This window comes from Bombina bombina, chromosome 2 (genome assembly GCF_027579735.1).
Source record: "Bombina bombina isolate aBomBom1 chromosome 2, aBomBom1.pri, whole genome shotgun sequence".
In the NCBI taxonomy this organism is placed as follows: Eukaryota; Metazoa; Chordata; class Amphibia; order Anura; family Bombinatoridae; genus Bombina; species Bombina bombina.
This window is the reverse complement of record NC_069500.1, coordinates 830151451-830169228: the sequence shown is the minus strand read 5'-3', so window position 1 is coordinate 830169228 and position 17778 is coordinate 830151451. Positions and strand designations below refer to the sequence as shown.

Sequence of the window (17778 nt, the reverse complement as noted above, 5' to 3'; positions counted from 1 at the left end):
GTTAAAAATGACTTACAAGTACATTGTTTTGCAGTTCTTATCAGTGATTGTAAACTTTCCCCTTTGTATGAACAGATCCGGAATGTTAATGATATTTTACATGGAGTTTAATTCATCAGTTGTAATGAAGATGCACTATAGCTTACTTTTTAATGTAGCGCTGATATTCAAATACCCCCCGCTCCGGACACCCACTTCAAGTGAGCTAATGGTTTGAACGGTTCTCTAATCAGCGCTCTAGCCATACAACTCTTTTGTTGTAGCAAGAGCCCTGATTGGAGAAAAGTTTAAACTGTTAGCTCACAAGAAAAAATTACTTTTGAAGTGGGCGGCCAGAGCTCAGAGTATTAGAATTCAGCACCACATTAAAAAATAAGTTATAGTGCATCTTCATTACAACTGATAAGTTAAACTCCATCTAAAATATCACTAACATTCTGGTTCTGTTTAAAGTGATGGTGAACTTTCCCCTTTGTATAAAGCCAATTAAGAAAATGGTATGTAGCAGGGTTAGCCTTGATAATTCATCAGGGAGCATTTACATTTCTGAGAATTAGACAATCCTCAATTTTCAGAGCTAAATTACATGAAAAGGGTACAAAAAACAAGACAAAAAAGAAAGAAAACTTAAACATGTTATATATTCAACTATTTATTGAACATAAAATATTACAACAACACAAAAGTTGTTTTCCATTTTTTTTTATATATCTATATAGCAAAGCACACACTTTATTCTGTCTTATATGTAACCATAATGAATTACTATCACAAATGTTTAAAAGGAAAGAGAAAAAAAATATTCTGTCACAAAAATAGAAACATTTTATACTTTGGTTTTTGAGGAATGTAACTCAGGAAATGTCAGTTATCCAGTATTCCTGTCTGCCATTTTGTGGTTAGCTAATTTAGTCAAGCAGCCAGCAATGACATCGTCAAATGACATCACTGTTAGTTATTGGATTAGGGTATTTTAGCCTAAAGGCCATATAGTATAAAACAACTGACAAATATATTCTATGAAAATATCTATACCAATTACAGTTAAAGATGAAATGTAAATGCCACTTGAAAACAAAATAGTAATGCTGGAAATTCCAGTAATATATAAATGTTCTACATTTTTATTTTATAAATATAATATTTACATATTGTGAATAATATATAAATAGCACAAGTCTGTTAAATTGGATGCAGATTTTCTATAAACATCCCTTCACATATAATGTACGTCACAACCATACAGCTGTGCGCAATTTGTGTATTTGCATAGGGATACATTTATTCAATGCTTTTCCTGGCTAGTCTATTGGCCTTTTATCTTGAAAAGATTTTGGTCAGCAGTCATTCATGTTTAATCAATACACATCTTCAAAGTTCAAACTTTTTATATTATGGAATCTTACACATATGCCTTAGGTTGACATGAAAAACGATGTCCTGACTCGGAAAATCCTCTGCCCTATGTAAGGAAAATGTAGGGTGACCCCCTACCCTCCTACACAATCAAGGGGTTAAAAGGATATTATAGTAACTATTTTCTTTGTTGTACCTCAACGATGGTAATTTTAAATATATTATTATAAAAAAAAATATTGTAATAAATAAAAATACTTTTTATGTTATATTAGAAGAGGCTTTGGGGCCTATTTATTATGGTGCGAGCGGACATGATTCGATATAGCACATCGATAAATGCTGACAGCATACTCTGTCAGCATTTATCATTGCACCAGCAGTTCTTGTGAACTGCTGGTGCAATTCCGCCCCCTGCAGATTCACGGCCAATCGGCCGCTAGCAGGGGTGTCAATCAACCCAATCATATTCGAGCAGCGGTCTTTAGAAGGCTCACCGGAAACACAGAGCTTGATAAATATGCCCCTTTGCCTCTCATCTGTAATGTAAGAGTTGTCATTATCAGTCAATCTGTCCTTAGGGGTCAGTTGAGCGCAAACGTGCATTTCCTGATTTTTTTTTAATATGAACCTAAACCTTAAAAGGATACTGAACCCAATTATTTTTTGTTCATGATTCAAATTTGCATGAAATTTTCAACAACCTTCCAATTGACTTCTATTATCTAATTTGCTTTGTTCTCTTGGTAATATATCCATTGTTAAAAAGGATATATATAGGCTCAGGAGCTGGGAGCTAGCAGCACCTATATGACTCTTGTATTGCTGCTCCTTCCATAAAGGATAACAAGAGAATGAAGCGAAATTGATAATATAAGTAAACAGGAAAGTTGTTTAAAATTGCTCTGTCTGAATCATGAAATAAAATTTTTGGGTTTCATTTTAACATTTTTTTTTTCATGCATTTTTATTAAATGTTGAATGTTTAATTCCTGTTCTTTCTTTTTTATCACAATAAATTGATGAGATAAACGTACTGTTTACATACACATTTTTTAAATTGAATCTACATAAATTAAGATGACAGATAATTGCCATGAAGAAACTCTCCGCAGGATGCTGTTGTGTACCAGAAGGATGCATAGTCCGAAGATGTCAAATTGAGTTGCGCAATAGAATAAAGAACTCGCATTCCTTGCTGGTATTTGGAACTTAGTTTTCAGTCTGATGAATGGCTTCCCACACCTCTAATATAAACTCAGTTGGGAAGGCAAATTCACCTAATACTTCATCCAGGCCTCGGCCAAACTCCTTAGGGCTCTGTTTGTCCTTTGCAGTTTCAACAAGGGTTGATGCTGAAATCACATAAAATAAACGTTAACAGTGTTAGTGTTTGCTTCTTTATGTAGTATCTTTGTACAAAGCATTTTAATTGACATGAAGCCCACACTATTTTAAAAGTTTCCAATTTACTTCTCTTTTCAAATTTGCTTTGTTCTTACAGTATTCATTGTTGAAGAGGATACAGAGGAAGGCAGATTGCTTTTGTTAAAATACATAGACGTATTTTTGGAAATTAAAATAAATTTGTATAAAAGAGGTGAATAACTTATGGTGTTATGTAATGAAAACTTGAGAAGTAAAGGGATATGAAACCCAATAATTTTCTTTCATGATTCAGATAGAGCATGAGATTGAAAAAAAAAACAACTTTCTACTTAACTTCTATTATCAATTTTTCTTCGTTCTCTTGGTATCTTGATTGAAAAGCAGGGACATAAGCTTAGGAGCTGGCCCATTTCTGGAACACTATATGGCAACAGTTTTGAAAGAATGTTATTAATTTGGAAGAGCACTAGATGACAGCACTATTTCCTGTCATGTAGTGCTCCAGACCTACCTAGGTATCTCTTAAACATAGAATATCATGGGAACTTAGCAAATTTGATAATAGAAGTAAATTGGAAAGTGTTTTTAAAATGGTCTGCTCTGTCTGAATCACAGAAGTACATTTTAGGGGGGTTTCATATCCCTTTAAATGATCATATGATCGTTTTTCCACATAAACTGCATCTCTTCATCAGCAATTACGTAGCAAGAGTCAGAGGTGAAACATGAATAAATACATTGTCCCTTTATTGATTAAAAAACAATAAACAAAAGCACATAGTACCTAGTAAAAAAAATAAAATAGATAATGCTAAACCTTGGGAGTTTTTCCCGCCTAAATTGTTAAACATGACAAAAAAAGTTTTATAGGAATAGCAATAGATTGATTTTTTTAAAATACATACGCTTCAAAGAAAGTATTTTGGGAGATTATAATAAATATGTATAAAAGAGGTGAATTTTCTTTTTTTTTCCCCAATAAAATAATTTTCAGCAAACCAATTGTTAGAAGGTTTCCTGTTACAAGACTGGTGTTTTTCCACATTGACTGCTTCTCCATCAGCAATAGCAAGAAGTCAGAAGTGAGACATGAATTAATGCATCATATATACTGTATGTATTAAACGTGCATTTAGTGATTAGTTTGCTAAACAAATAACAAAAAAATAATATTTTTTTTTTTTACATAAAACACCTTTTACCCTTTTGCCCACATGCTAAAGGTTGACCAAACATTATTTTACGTCATCAAATAATTATGAATTGCGTATTTCTTACTGGAAAAAAAGATAATTTGTACATCTGTACATCCAAAAATAGATCAAATGGGAACTTAGTCACTGTTTCTTGTTAAAAAAAATATAAAATGCTGACATTTTTCAAGTGAAATTGCATAACAATAAAAGGATGATCATAACAGAGTTTGATTTCAACACAAATGAGGTTCTATCAACAATAGAATTAGACTTTTACAGTTAGGAATTACAAACATAAAGTTATAGGGAAATTATAAAAAAATAAATAAAAATAAACTCCAAACTGTCGGCTAGATTACAAGTCTTGCGTTAGCCTTAAAAAGCAGCGTTAAGAGGTTCTAACGCTGCTTTTTAATGCCCGCTGGTATTACGAGCCTTGCAGGTACAGGTGTACTGCTCACTTTTTTGCCCAGACTCGGAAATACCGCAAATACACTTACGTCAATTGCGTATCCTCTTTTTTCAATGGGACTTGCATAGTGCCGGTATTACGAGTCTGACAAAAAGTGAGCGGTAGACCCTCTCCTGTCAAGACTGGTACCGCATTTTAAAGTCAGTAGTTAAGAGTCTTACACTACAACGCCGTAGCATAAAACTCTTAACTAAAGTGCTAAAAAGTACACTAACACCCATACACTACCTATTAACCCCTAAACCGAGGCCCCACCACATTGCAAACACTAAAAGAAATATTTTAACCCCTAATCTGCCGAACCAGACATCGCAGCCACTATAATAAATATATTAACCCCTAAACCACCGCACTCCCGCATTGCAAACACTAGTTAAATATTATTAACCCCTAATCTGCCGCCCCCAACGTTGCTGCCACTATATTAAATGTATTAACCCCTAAACCTAAGTCTAACCCTAAACCCCCCTAACTTAAATATAATTACAATAAATCTAAATAAAATTACTACAATTACCTAAATAATTCCTATTTAAAACTAAATACTTACTTAGGCCTAGATTTAGAGTTTGGCGGTAGCCGTGAAAACCAGCGTTAGAGGCTCCTAACGCTGGTTTTAGGCTACCGCCGGTATTTGGAGTCACTCAAAAAAGGGTCTAACGCTCACTTTTCAGCCGCGACTTTTCCATACCGCAGATCCCCTTACGTAAATTACGTATCCTATCTTTTCAATGGGATCTTTCTAACTCCGGTATTTAGAGTCGTGGCTGAAGTGAGCGTTAGAAATCTAACGACAAAACTCCAGCCGCAGAAAAAAGTCAGTAGTTAAGAGCTTTTTGTGCTAACGCCGGTTCATAAAGCTTTTAACTACTGTACTCTAAAGTACACTAACACCCATAAACTACCTATGTACCCCTAAACCGAGGTCCCCCCACATCGCCGCCACTCAATTAAATTTTTTAACCCCTAATCTGCCGACCGCCACCTACGTTATACTTATGCACCCCTAATCTGCTGCCCCTAACACCGCCGACCCCTGTATTATATTTATTAACCCCTAACCTGCCCCCCACAACGTCGCTGCCAGCTACCTACAATAATTAACCCCTAATCTGCTCACCGCAAAGCGCCGCCACCTACTTTATAGCTATGTACCCCTAATCTGCTGCCCCTAACACCGCCGACCCCTATATTATATTTATTAACCCCTAATCTGCCCCCCACAACGTCGCCTCCACCTGCCTACACTTATTAACCCCTAATCTGCCGACCGGAGCTCACCGCTATTCTAATAAATGTATTAACCCCTAAAGCTAAGTCGAACCCTAACACTAACACCCCCCTAAATTAAATATAATTTTAATCTAACGAAATTAATTAACTCTTATTAAATAAATTATTCCTATTTAAAGCTAAATACTTACCTGTAAAATAAATCCTAATATAGCTACAATATAAATTATAATTACATTGTAGCTATTTTAGGATTAATATTTATTTTACAGGCAACTTTGTAATTATTTTAACCAGGTACAATAGCTAAGTTAAGAACTATTTAATAGTTACCTAGTTAAAATAATTACAAAATTACCTGTAAAATAAATCCTAACCTAAGTTACAATTAAACCTAACACTATACTATCATTAAATGAATTAAATAAAATACCTACAATTACCTACAATTAAACCTAACACTACACTATCAATTCATTAATTAAATACAATATCTACAAATAACTACAATGAAATAAACTAACTAAAGTACAAAAAATAAAAAAGAACTAAGTTACAAAAAATAAAAAAATATTTACAAACATAAGAAAAATATTACAACAATTTTAAACTAATTACACCTACTCTAAGCCCCCTAATAAAATAACAAAGACCCCCAAAATAAAAAATGCCCTACCCTATTCTAAATTACTAAAGTTAAAAGCTCTTTTACCTTACCAGCCCTGAACAGGGCCCTTTGCGGGGCATGCCCCAAGAAGTTCAGCTCTTTTGCCTGTAAAAAAAAACATACAATACCCCCCCCAACATTACAACCCACCACCCACATACCCCTAATCTAACCCAAACCCCCCTTAAATAAACCTAACACTAAGCCCCTGAAGATCATCCTACCTTGTCTTCACCTCACCAGGTATCACCGATCCGTCCTGGCTCCAAAATCTTCATCCAACCCAAGCGGGGGCTGGCGATCCATCATCCGGTGGCTGAAGAGGTCCAGAAGAGGCTCCAAAGTCTTCATCCTATCCGGGAAGAAGAGGCGATCCGGACCGGCAACCATCTTGATCCAAGCGGCATCTTCTATCTTCATCCGATGACGACCGGCTCCATCTTGAAGACCTCCAGCGTGGATCCGTCCTCTTCTTCCGACGACTTCCCGACGAATGACAGTTCCGATCAGCCAATAGAATGCAAGCTCAATCTGATTGGCTGATTGGATCAGCCAATCGGATTGATCTTGATTCTGATTGGCTGATTCCATCGGAATCCATCGGAATTCGAGGGACGCCATCTTGGATGACGTCCCTTAAAGGAACTGTCATTCGTCAGGAAGTCGTCGGAAGAAGAGGACGGATCCGCGCTGGAGGTCTTCAAGATGGAGCCGGTTGTCATCGGATGAAGATAGAAGATGCCGCTTGGATCAAGATGGTTGCCGGTCCGGATCGCCTCTTCTTCCCGGATAGGATGAAGACTTTGGAGCCTCTTCTGGACCTCTTCAGCTACCGGATGATGGATCGCCAGCCCCCGCTTGGGTTGGATGAAGATTTTGGAGCCAGGACGGATCGGTGATACCTGGTGAGGTGAAGACAAGGTAGGATGATCTTCAGGGGCTTAGTGTTAGGTTTATTTAAGGGGGGTTTGGGTTAGATTAGGGGTATGTGGGTGGTGGGTTGTAATGTTGGGGGGGGTATTGTATGTTTTTTTTTACAGGCAAAAGAGCTGAACTTCTTGGGGCATGCCCCGCAAAGGGCCCTGTTCAGGGCTGGTAAGGTAAAAGAGCTTTTAACTTTAGTAATTTAGAATAGGGTAGGGCATTTTTTATTTTGGGGGTCTTTGTTATTTTATTAGGGGGCTTAGAGTTGGTGTAATTAGTTTAAAATTGTTGTAATATTTTTCTTATGTTTGTAAATATTTTTTTATTTTTTGTAACTTAGTTCTTTTTTATTTTTTTGTACTTTAGTTTATTTCATTGTAGTTATTTGTAGATATTGTATTTAATTAATGTATTGATAGTGTAGTGTTAGGTTTAATTGTAGGTAATTGTAGGTATTTTATTTAATTAATTTAATGATAGTATAGTGTTAGGTTTAATGGTAACTTAGGTTAGGATTTATTTTACAGGTAATTTTGTAATTATTTTAACTAGGTAACTATTAAATAGTTCTTAATTATTTAATAGCTATTGTACCTGGTTAAAATAATTACAAAGTTGCCTGTAAAATAAATATTAATCCTAAAATAGCTACAATGTAATTATAATTTATATTGTAGCTATATTAGGATTTATTTTACAGGTAAGTATTTAGCTTTAAATAGGAATAATTTATTTAATAAGAGTTAATTAATTTCGTTAGATTTAAATTATATTTAATTTAGGGGGGTGTTAGTGTTAGGGTTAGACTTAGCTTTAGGGGTTAATACATTTATTAGAATAGCGGTGAGCTCCGGTCGGCAGATTAGGGGTTAATAATTGAAGTTAGGTGTCGGCGATGTTAGGGAGGGCAGATTAGGGGTTAATACTATTTATTATAGGGTTAGTGAGGCGGATTAGGGGTTAATAACTTTATAATAATAGCGGTGCGGTCCGCTCGGCAGATTAGGGGTTAATAAGTGTAGGTAGGTGGAGGCGACGTTGTGGGGGGCAGATTAGGGGTTAATAAATATAATATAGGGGTCGGCGGTGTTAGGGGCAGCAGATTAGGGGTACATAAGGATAATGTAAGTAGCGGCGGTTTACGGAGCGGCAGATTAGGGGTTAATAATAATATGCAGGGGTCAGCGATAGCGGGGGCGGCAGATTAGGGGTTAATAAGTGTAAGGTTAGGGGTGTTTAGACTCGGGGTACATGTTAGGGTGTTAGGTGCAGACGTAGGAAGTGTTTCCCCATAGCAAACAATGGGGCTGCGTTAGGAGCTGAACGCGGCTTTTTTGCAGGTGTTAGGTTTTTTTTCAGCTCAAACAGCCCCATTGTTTTCTATGGGGGAATCGTGAACGAGCACGTTTTTGAGGCTGGCCGTGTCCGTAAGCAACTCTGGTATCGAGAGTTGCAGTTGCGTTAAAAATGCTCTACTCTCCTTTTTTGGAGCCTAACGCAGCCATTCTGTGGACTCTCAATACCAGAGTTATTTTTATGGTGCGGCCCGAAAAAAGCCGGCGTTAGCTACGCGGGTCGTTACCGACAAAACTCTAAAGCTAGCCGTTAGAAAATAAACCCTAAACTAGCTACAATATAACTAATAGTTACATTGTAGCTATCTTAGGGTTTATTTTTCTTTTACAGGCAACTTTGTATTTATTTTAACTAGGTAGAATAGTTATTAAATAGTTATTAACTATTTAATAACTACCTAGTTAAAATAAAGACAAAAGTACCTGTAAAATAAAACCTAACCTAAGTTACACTAATATCTAACACTACACTATAATTAAATAAATTAACTAAATTACATACAATTAATTACAATTAAATAAAATTAACTAAAGTACAAAAAAAACCCCCACTAAATTACAGAAAATAATAGAATAATTACAAGATTTTTAAACTAATTACACCTATTCTAATCCCTCTAACAAAATAAGAAAGCCCCCCAAAATAAAAAAAGCCCTACCCTACACTAAATTACAAATAGCCCTTAAAAGTGCCGTTTGCGGGGCATTGCCCAAAGTAATCAGCTCTTTTACCTGTAAAAAAAGTACAAATACCCCCCCCAACATTAAAACCCACCACCCACACAACCAAACCTACTCTAAAACCCACCCAATCCCCCCTTAAAAAAACCTAACACTAACCCCTTGAAGATCACCCTACTGTGAGACGTCTTCACCCAACCGGGCAGAAGTGGTCCTCCAAACGGGCAGAAGTCTTCATCCAGACGGCATCTTCTATCTTCATCCATCCGGCGTGGAGCGGGTCCATCTTCAAGACATCCGACGTGGAGCATCCTCTTCATCCGAAGTCTTCTTACTAAATGACAGTACCTTTAAGTGACGTCATCCAAGATGGCGTCCCTTCAATTCCGATTAGCTGATAGAATTCTATGTTGGGGGGGGTATTTGTACTTTTTTTTTACAGGTAAAAGAGCTGATTACTTTGGGGCAATGCCCCACAAAAGGCCCTTTTAAGGGCTATTTGTAATTTAGTGTAGGGTAGGGCTTTTTTTTATTTTGGGGGCTTTTTTATTTTGTTAGGGGGATTAGAGTAGGTGTAATTAGTTTAAAAATCTTGCAATTATTTTATTATTTTCTGTAATTTAATGTTTGTTTGTTTTCTTACTTTAGATAATTTTATTTAATTGTAATTAATTGTATTTAATTTAGTTAATTTATTTAATTATAGTGTAGTGTTAGGTGTTAGTGTAACTTAGGTTAGGTTTTATTTTACAGGTACTTTTGTCTTTATTTTAACTAGGTAGTTATTAAATAGTTAATAACTATTTAGTAATTATTCTACATAGTTAAAATAAATACAAAGTTGCCTGTAAAATAAAAATAAACCCTAAGCTAGATACAATCTAACTATTAGTTATATTGTAGCTATCTTAGGGTTTATTTTATTTTATAGGTAAGTATTTAGTTTTAAATAGGAATAATTTAGGTAATTGTAGTAATTTTATTTAGATTTATTGTAATTATATTTAAGTTAGGGGGGTTAGGGTTAGACTTAGGTTTAGGGGTTAATAACTTTATTATAGTGGTGGCGACGTTGTGGGCGGCAGATTAGGGGTTAATAAATGTAGTTAGGTTGTGGCGACATTGGGGGTGGCAGATTAGGGGTTAATAAATATAATGTAGGGTTTGGCGATGTTGGGGGCAGCAGATTAGGGGTTCATAACTATAATGTAGGTGGCGGCGGTGTCCGGAGCGGCAGATTAGGGGTTAATAATATAATGCAGGTGTCGGCGATGTCGGGGGCGGCAGATTAGGGGTTAGTAAGTGTAAGATTAGGGGTGTTTAGACTATGGGTTCATGTTAGGGTGTTAGGTGTAGACATAACTTTTATTTCCCCATAGGAATCAATGGGGCTGCGTTATGAGCTTTACGCTGCTTTTTTGCAGGTGTTAGGTTTTTTTCAGCCAGCTCTCCCCCATTGATTCCTATGGGAAAATCGTGCACGAGCATGTTTTACCAGCTCCCCGCTAATGTAAGCAGCGCTGGTATTGAGGTGAGATGTGGAGCAAAATTTTGCTCTTCACTCACTTTTTTGCGGTTAACACCGGGTTTGTAAAAACCCGTAATACCAGTGCTGTCTGCAAGTGAGCGGTGAGCATAAACTGTTCGTTAGCACCGCACAGCTTCTAACACAAAACTCGTAATCTAGGTGTGTATGTTTTAAAATGCTGCTGATTGTTTTCACAGTTGCTATTTTTTTAAAATAAACTTTATCGCCTAGATTTAGAGTTCTGCGTTAGCCGTCAAAACCAGCGTTAAGGGGTCCTAACGCTGGTTTTTACCGCCCGCTGGTATTTAGAGTCAGTCAGGAAAGGGTCTAACGCTCACTTTCCAGCCGCTACTTTTCCATACCGCAGATCCCCTTACGCCAATTGCGTATCCTATCTTTTCAATGGGATCTTCCTAACGCCGATATTTAGAGTCTTGGCTGAAGTGAGCGTTAGAACTCTAACGACAAGACTCCAGCCGCAGAAAAAAGTCAGGAGTTAAGAGCTTTATGGGCTAACGCCGGTTTATAGAGCTCTTAACTACTGTGCTCTAAAGTACACTAACACCCATAAACTACCTATGTACCCCTAAACCGAGACCCCCCCACATTGCCGCCACTTTAATAAAAAAATTTAACCCCTAATCTGCCGACCGGACACCGCCGCCACCTACATTATCCCTATGTACCCCTAATCTGCTGCCCCTAACATCGCCGACGTCTACATAATATTTATTAACCCCTAATCTGCCCCCCCAACGTTGCCCCTACCTTACCTACACTTATTAACCCCTAATCTGCCGACCAGACCTCACCACCACTATAATAAATGTATTAACCCCTAAACCGCCTCACTCCCGCCTCGCAAACCCTCTAATAAATTTTATTAACCCCTAATCTGCCCTCCCTAACATCGCCGCCGCCTAACTTCAAGTATTAACCCCTAATCTGCCGACCGGACCTCACCGCTACTATAATAAATGTATTAACCCCTAAAGCTAAGTCTAACCCTAACCCTAACACCCCCCTAAGTAAAATATAATTTGAATCTAACTAAATAAATTATTTCTTATTAAATAAATTAATCCTATTTAAAGCTAAATACTTACCTGTAAAATAAACCCTAATATAGCTACAATATAACGAATAATTATATTGTAGCTATTTTAGGATTTATATTTATTTTACAGGCTACTTTGTATTTATTTTAACTAGGTACAATAGCTATTAAATAGTTATTAACTATTTAATAGCTACCTAGTTAAACTAATTACAAAATTACCTGTAAAATAAATCCTAACCTAAGTTACAATTAAACCTAACATTACACTATCAATAAATATTTATCCAGGCGGCATCTTCTATCTTCTTCCATCCGGAGCGGAGCGGGCCCATCTTGAAGCAGCCGACGCGGAGCCATCCTTCCTCACCGACGGACTAACGACGAATGAAGGTTCCTTTAAGGGACGTCATCCAAGATGGCGTCCCTCGAATTCCGATTGGCTGATAGGATTCTATCAGCCAATCGGAATTAAAGTAGGAAAAATCTGATTGGCTGATTGAATCAGCCAATCAGATTCAAGTTCAATCCGATTGGCTGATTGGATCAGCCAATCAGATTGAGCTTGCATTCTATTTGCTGATCGGAACAGCCAATAGAATGCGAGTTCAATCTGATTGGCTGATTGGATCAGCCAATCCGATTGAACTTGAATCTGATTGGCTGATTCAATCAGCCAATCAGATTTTTCATACCTTAATTCCGATTGGCTGATAGAATCCTATCAGCCAATCGGAATTCGAGGGACGCCATCTTGGATTGACGTAATTTAAAGGAACCTTCATTCGTCGTTAGTCCGTCGGTGAGGAAGGATGGCTCCGCGTCGGCTGCTTCAAGATGGACCCGCTCCACTCCGGATGGAAGAAGATAGAAGATGCCGCCTGGATGAAGATTTTGGACCCTCTGGAGGACCTCTTCTTGCCGGATAGGATGAAGACTTCGGACCCTCTTCTGGACGGATTGGTGATACCCGGCTGGGTGAAGACAAGGTAGGGAGATCTTCAGGGGCTTAGTGTTAGGTTTTTTAAGGGGGGTTTGGGTTACATTAGGGGTATGTGGGTGGTGGGTTGTAATGTTGGGGGGGGGGGTATTGTATGTTTTTTTTTTCATGCAAAAGAGCTGATTTATTTGGGGCATGCCCCGCAAAAGGCCCTTTTAAGGGCTGGTAAGGTAATAGAGCTGTTAACTTTTTATTTTAGAATAGGGTAGGGCATTTTTTTATTTTGGGGGGTTTGTTATTATTTTAGGGGGCTTAGAGTAGGTGTAATTAGTTTAAAATTCTTGTAATCTTTTTTTAATTTTTTTTATTCTTTTTTTGTAATTTAGTGTTTTGTTTTTTTTGTAATTTAGTGTTTGTTTGTTTTTGTAATTTAGTGTTTGTTTGTTTTTGTAATTTAGTTTAGTTGATTTAATTGTAGGTAATTGTAGGTAGTTTATTTAATTAATTTATTGATAGTGTAGTGTTAGGTTTAATTGTAACTTAGGTTAGGATTTATTTTACAGGTAATTTTGTAATTATTTTAACTAGGTAGCTATTAAATAGTTAATAACTATTTAATAGCTATTGTACCTAGTTAAAATAAATACAAAGTAGCCTGTAAAATAAATATAAATCCTAAAATAGCTACAATATAATTATTTGTTATATTGTAGCTATATTAGGGTTTATTTTACAGGTAAGTATTTAGCTTTAAATAGGATTAATTTATTTAATAAGAAATAATTTATTTCGTTAGATTCAAATTATATTTAATTTAGGGGGGGTGTTAGGGTTAGGGTTAGACTTAGCTTTAGGGGTTAATACATTTATTAGACTAGTGCCGAGGTCCGATCGGCAGATTAGGGGTTAATACTTGAAGTTAGGTGGCGGCGATGTTAGGGAGGGCAGATTAGGGGTTAATAAAATTTATTAGAGGGTTTGCAAGGCGGGAGTGAGGCGGTTTAGGGGTTAATACATTTATTATAGTGGAGGTGAGGTCCGGTCGGCAGATTAGGGGTTAATAAGTGTAGGTAAGGTAGCAGCGACGTTGGGGGGGGCAGATTAGGGGTTAATAAATATAATGTAGGTGTCGGCGACATTGGGGGCAGCAGATTAGGGGTTCATAGGGATAACGTAGGTTGTAGCGGTGTCCGGAGCGGCAGATTAGGGGTTAATAATATAATGCAGGGGTCAGCGATAGTGGGGGCGGCAGATTAGGGGTTAATAAGTGTAAGGTTAGGGGTGTTTAGACTCGGGGTACAAGTTAGGGTGTTAGGTGCAGACTTAGAAAGTGTTTCCCCATAGGAAACAATGGGGCTGCGTTAGGAGCTGAACGCTGTTTTTTTGCAGGTGTTAGGTTTTTTTTCAGCTCAAACTGCCCCATTGTTTCCTATGGGGAATCGTGCATGAGCACGTTTTTCAAGATGGCCACTACCGTAAGCAACACTGGTATTTAGAGTTGAAGTGGCGGTAAATTATGCTCTACGCTCCCTTTTTGGAGCCTACCGCAGCCCTTCAGAGAACTCTAAATACCAGCGTTATTTAAAAGGTGCGGGGGGGAAAAAACACGCGTAGCTAACGCACCCCTTTGGCCGCAAAACTCTAAATCTAGCCGTATGAGTTTTACACATTATAGCAAAGAAACAAGATTACAAAACAATGATGCTTCCCTCATCAATATATGGGGTCGATTTATGAAGCAGCGGATGCTGCTTCTGAGCCACTCCGCTTTAGGTCCGCCTGAAGTGGAAGTTAAGAAGCAGCGGTCGTAAGACCGTTGCTCCTTAACTCATCCGCCCCCTGTAAAGTGGCAGACAGCAATCAGTCCGATTTGATACGATCGGGTTGATTGACACCCCCTGCCAGCGGCCGATTGGCTACGAATGTGAAGCGGGCAGCATTGCGCAAGAATTTCACTAGAAATGCTTGTGCAATGATAAATGCCGACATCATACGCTGTCGGCATTTATCGATGTCTGCCCACACATTAGTAAATCGGTCCCTATGTCTTTTATGTGAAATAAATGTGATAACAAAAATCATAAAAGGAAAACCAAATAAAGTTCTGAATCAAGGATATGTCTGTGTCCTCTGGATGAGTTTTTCAGCTTGTTAGCATTCCTCAGTGAGATCCCATGAAAAAGGAAACAGAAAATTGCAACATAGTGTGAATCTGTAATGGCACTTTGAGGAAGTAGTTGTTTTATAACAAATGACTACTCACATTTGTTGGAGCTTTCGACTAAGCTCAAGGATATGCGCACTCCCACTTTATACTGATGGGAAAACAGTACACTAGGCAAAACTTGGATACAAATTTATTTTAAAATATATAAAAGCGTCACATAAGCCTTGATAACACCACAATGTAAGGGTACAAAAGCAGATATGCTTCAAATCGCCAAACTTGCAAAGAGGTAAATGGATCAGCAGGAGTGTGACCGCCGAAACCAAAACCTCTTTAGTAGCAAGACAGTAGCGCTAAGCCCCCAGGTGTCCTGGCTAGTGTAGAGACGTGATAAAACTCAATATAGAACAGTTCAGTTCCGACGTACGTTTCGCAGGTATGCTTTGTCAAGGAATGTTAGTGCGCATGTCCAAGAGTCCTTTTAAACAATCCATTGATGAGTTTCTGCCAGGTTTGTAGTTACATCCTCCATTTTGGAAGTTGGCATTTAGGTAATTTGTCATTAAACAACTAGTATGTTTTTCAGCTTCTTTCAGTTTTATACATTTTGTTGATATATGCATAGATGTTAAGATGGATAACCAGAATTGGGAAATTATGCATTATAATGTTATAGCATTATACATATATGCAAAACTTCAAAAAACATAATCACATTGTGCCTGCAATTGGTGTCTATACTGATGATATATGTAGGTATTTTTATTTATTTATTTTTTTTAACCCCTTATTGTGAAGGTATTAGTTATATCTTTTTTAGTTTAAGTGATGTTACTGACTATATGTCCTATGGACCATAATTAAACTACTAGCCTTATTATAAACCTAGTTGTATCGTAATGTTTTCAAAAATAGATTTTATTTGTTAGCATGTGGCATGTTTAAAAACATATATTGTACTTGTATGTGTTTGCGCTGAAAAGTTATGATAGGATGTTGAGGTTACTGTTTCTAACTATGTGTTTAATTTTACATTTGGGGTTCCATATATTGAAAATAAGTTTGTGAAACATTCTAAAACTACTTAGCACTGACAATATGAGTGTGGACAAAGAAAAAAAAAAAAAAAAAAAAAAAAAATTTAAAAAAATTAAAAAAAATATATAAAAAATATATATTTTTTTTAATTTTTTTTAATTTTTTTAAATTTTTTTTTATTTTTTTTTTATTTTTTTCTTTGTCCACACTCATATTGTCAGTGCTAGGTAGTTTTAGAATGTTTCACAAACTTATTTTCAATATATGGAACCCCAAATGTAAAATTAAACACATAGTTAGAAACAGTAACCTCAACATCCTATCATAACTTTTCAGCACAAACACATACAAGTACAATATATGTTTTTAAACATGCCACATGCTAACAAATAAAATCTATTTTTGAAAACATTACGATACAACTAGGTTTATAATAAGGCTAGTAGTTTAATTATGGTCCATAGGACATATAGTCAGTAACATCACTTAAACTAAAAAAGATATAACTAATACCTTCACAATAAGGGGTTAAAAAAAAAAAAAAAAAAAAAAATACCTACATATATCATCAGTATAGACACCAATTGCAGGCACAATGTGATTATGTTTTTTGAAGTTTTGCATATATGTATAATGCTATAACATTATAATGCATAATTTTCCAATTCTGGTTATCCATCTTAACATCTATGCATATATCAACAAAATGTATAAAACTGAAAGAAGCTGAAAAACATACTAGTTGTTTAATGACAAATTACCTAAATGCCAACTTCCAAAATGGAAGATGTAACTACAAACCTGGCAGAAACTCATCAATGGATTGTTTAAAAGGACTCTTGGACATGCGCACTAACATTCCTTGACAAAGCATACCTGCGAAACGTACGTCGGAACTGAACTGTTCTATATTGAGTTTTATCACGTCTCTACACTAGCCAGGACACCTGGGGGCTTAGCGCTACTGTCTTGCTACTAAAGAGGTTTTGGTTTCGGCGGTCACACTCCTGCTGATCCATTTACCTCTTTGCAAGTTTGGCGATTTGAAGCATATCTGCTTTTGTACCCTTACATTGTGGTGTTATCAAGGCTTATGTGACGCTTTTATATATTTTAAAATAAATTTGTATCCAAGTTTTGCCTAGTGTACTGTTTTCCCATCAGTATAAAGTGGGAGTGCGCATATCCTTGAGCTTAGTCGAAAGCTCCAACAAATGTGAGTAGTCATTTGTTATAAAACAACTACTTCCTCAAAGTGCCATTACAGATTCACACTATGTTGCAATTTTCTGTTTCCTTTTTCATGGGATCTCACTGAGGAATGCTAACAAGCTGAAAAACTCATCCAGAGGACACAGACATATCCTTGATTCAGAACTTTATTTGGTTTTCCTTTTATGATTTTTGTTATCACATTTATTTCACATTTTTTTTCTTTGTGATATTTGGTATATTTATTGTAAACCTATGTCTTTTATGATTACGAGTGCTCACTAGTGATGTCGCGAATAGTTCGCCGGCGAATAGTTCCCGGCAAACATAGCATGTTCGCGTTCGCCGCGGACGGCGAAAATATGCGATGTTCGATCCGCCCCCTTTTCCTCATCATTGAGTAAACTTTGACCCTGTACCTCACAGTCAGAAGACACATTCCAGCCAATCAGCAGCAGACCCTCCCTCCCAGACCCTCCCACCTCCTGGACAGCATCCATTTTAGATTCATTCGGAAGCTGCATTCTTAGTGAGAGGAGGGACAGTGTAGCTGCTGCTGATTT

At 36.9% G+C, this 17778-nt stretch overlaps 1 protein-coding gene across 1 annotated transcript in view; it reads right to left on the bottom strand.

Moving 5' to 3' along the window:
* Positions 1 to 2568: 2568 nt before the first annotated feature.
* Positions 2569 to 17778, bottom strand: part of GIPC3 (GIPC PDZ domain containing family member 3) — an 89823-nt gene continuing 74613 nt past the window's right edge. Inside the window, exon 6 of the mRNA XM_053700726.1 lies at positions 2569 to 2711. Coding sequence (XP_053556701.1) covers positions 2569 to 2711 — 143 coding nt within the window. The remainder of the gene's footprint in view (positions 2712 to 17778) is intronic.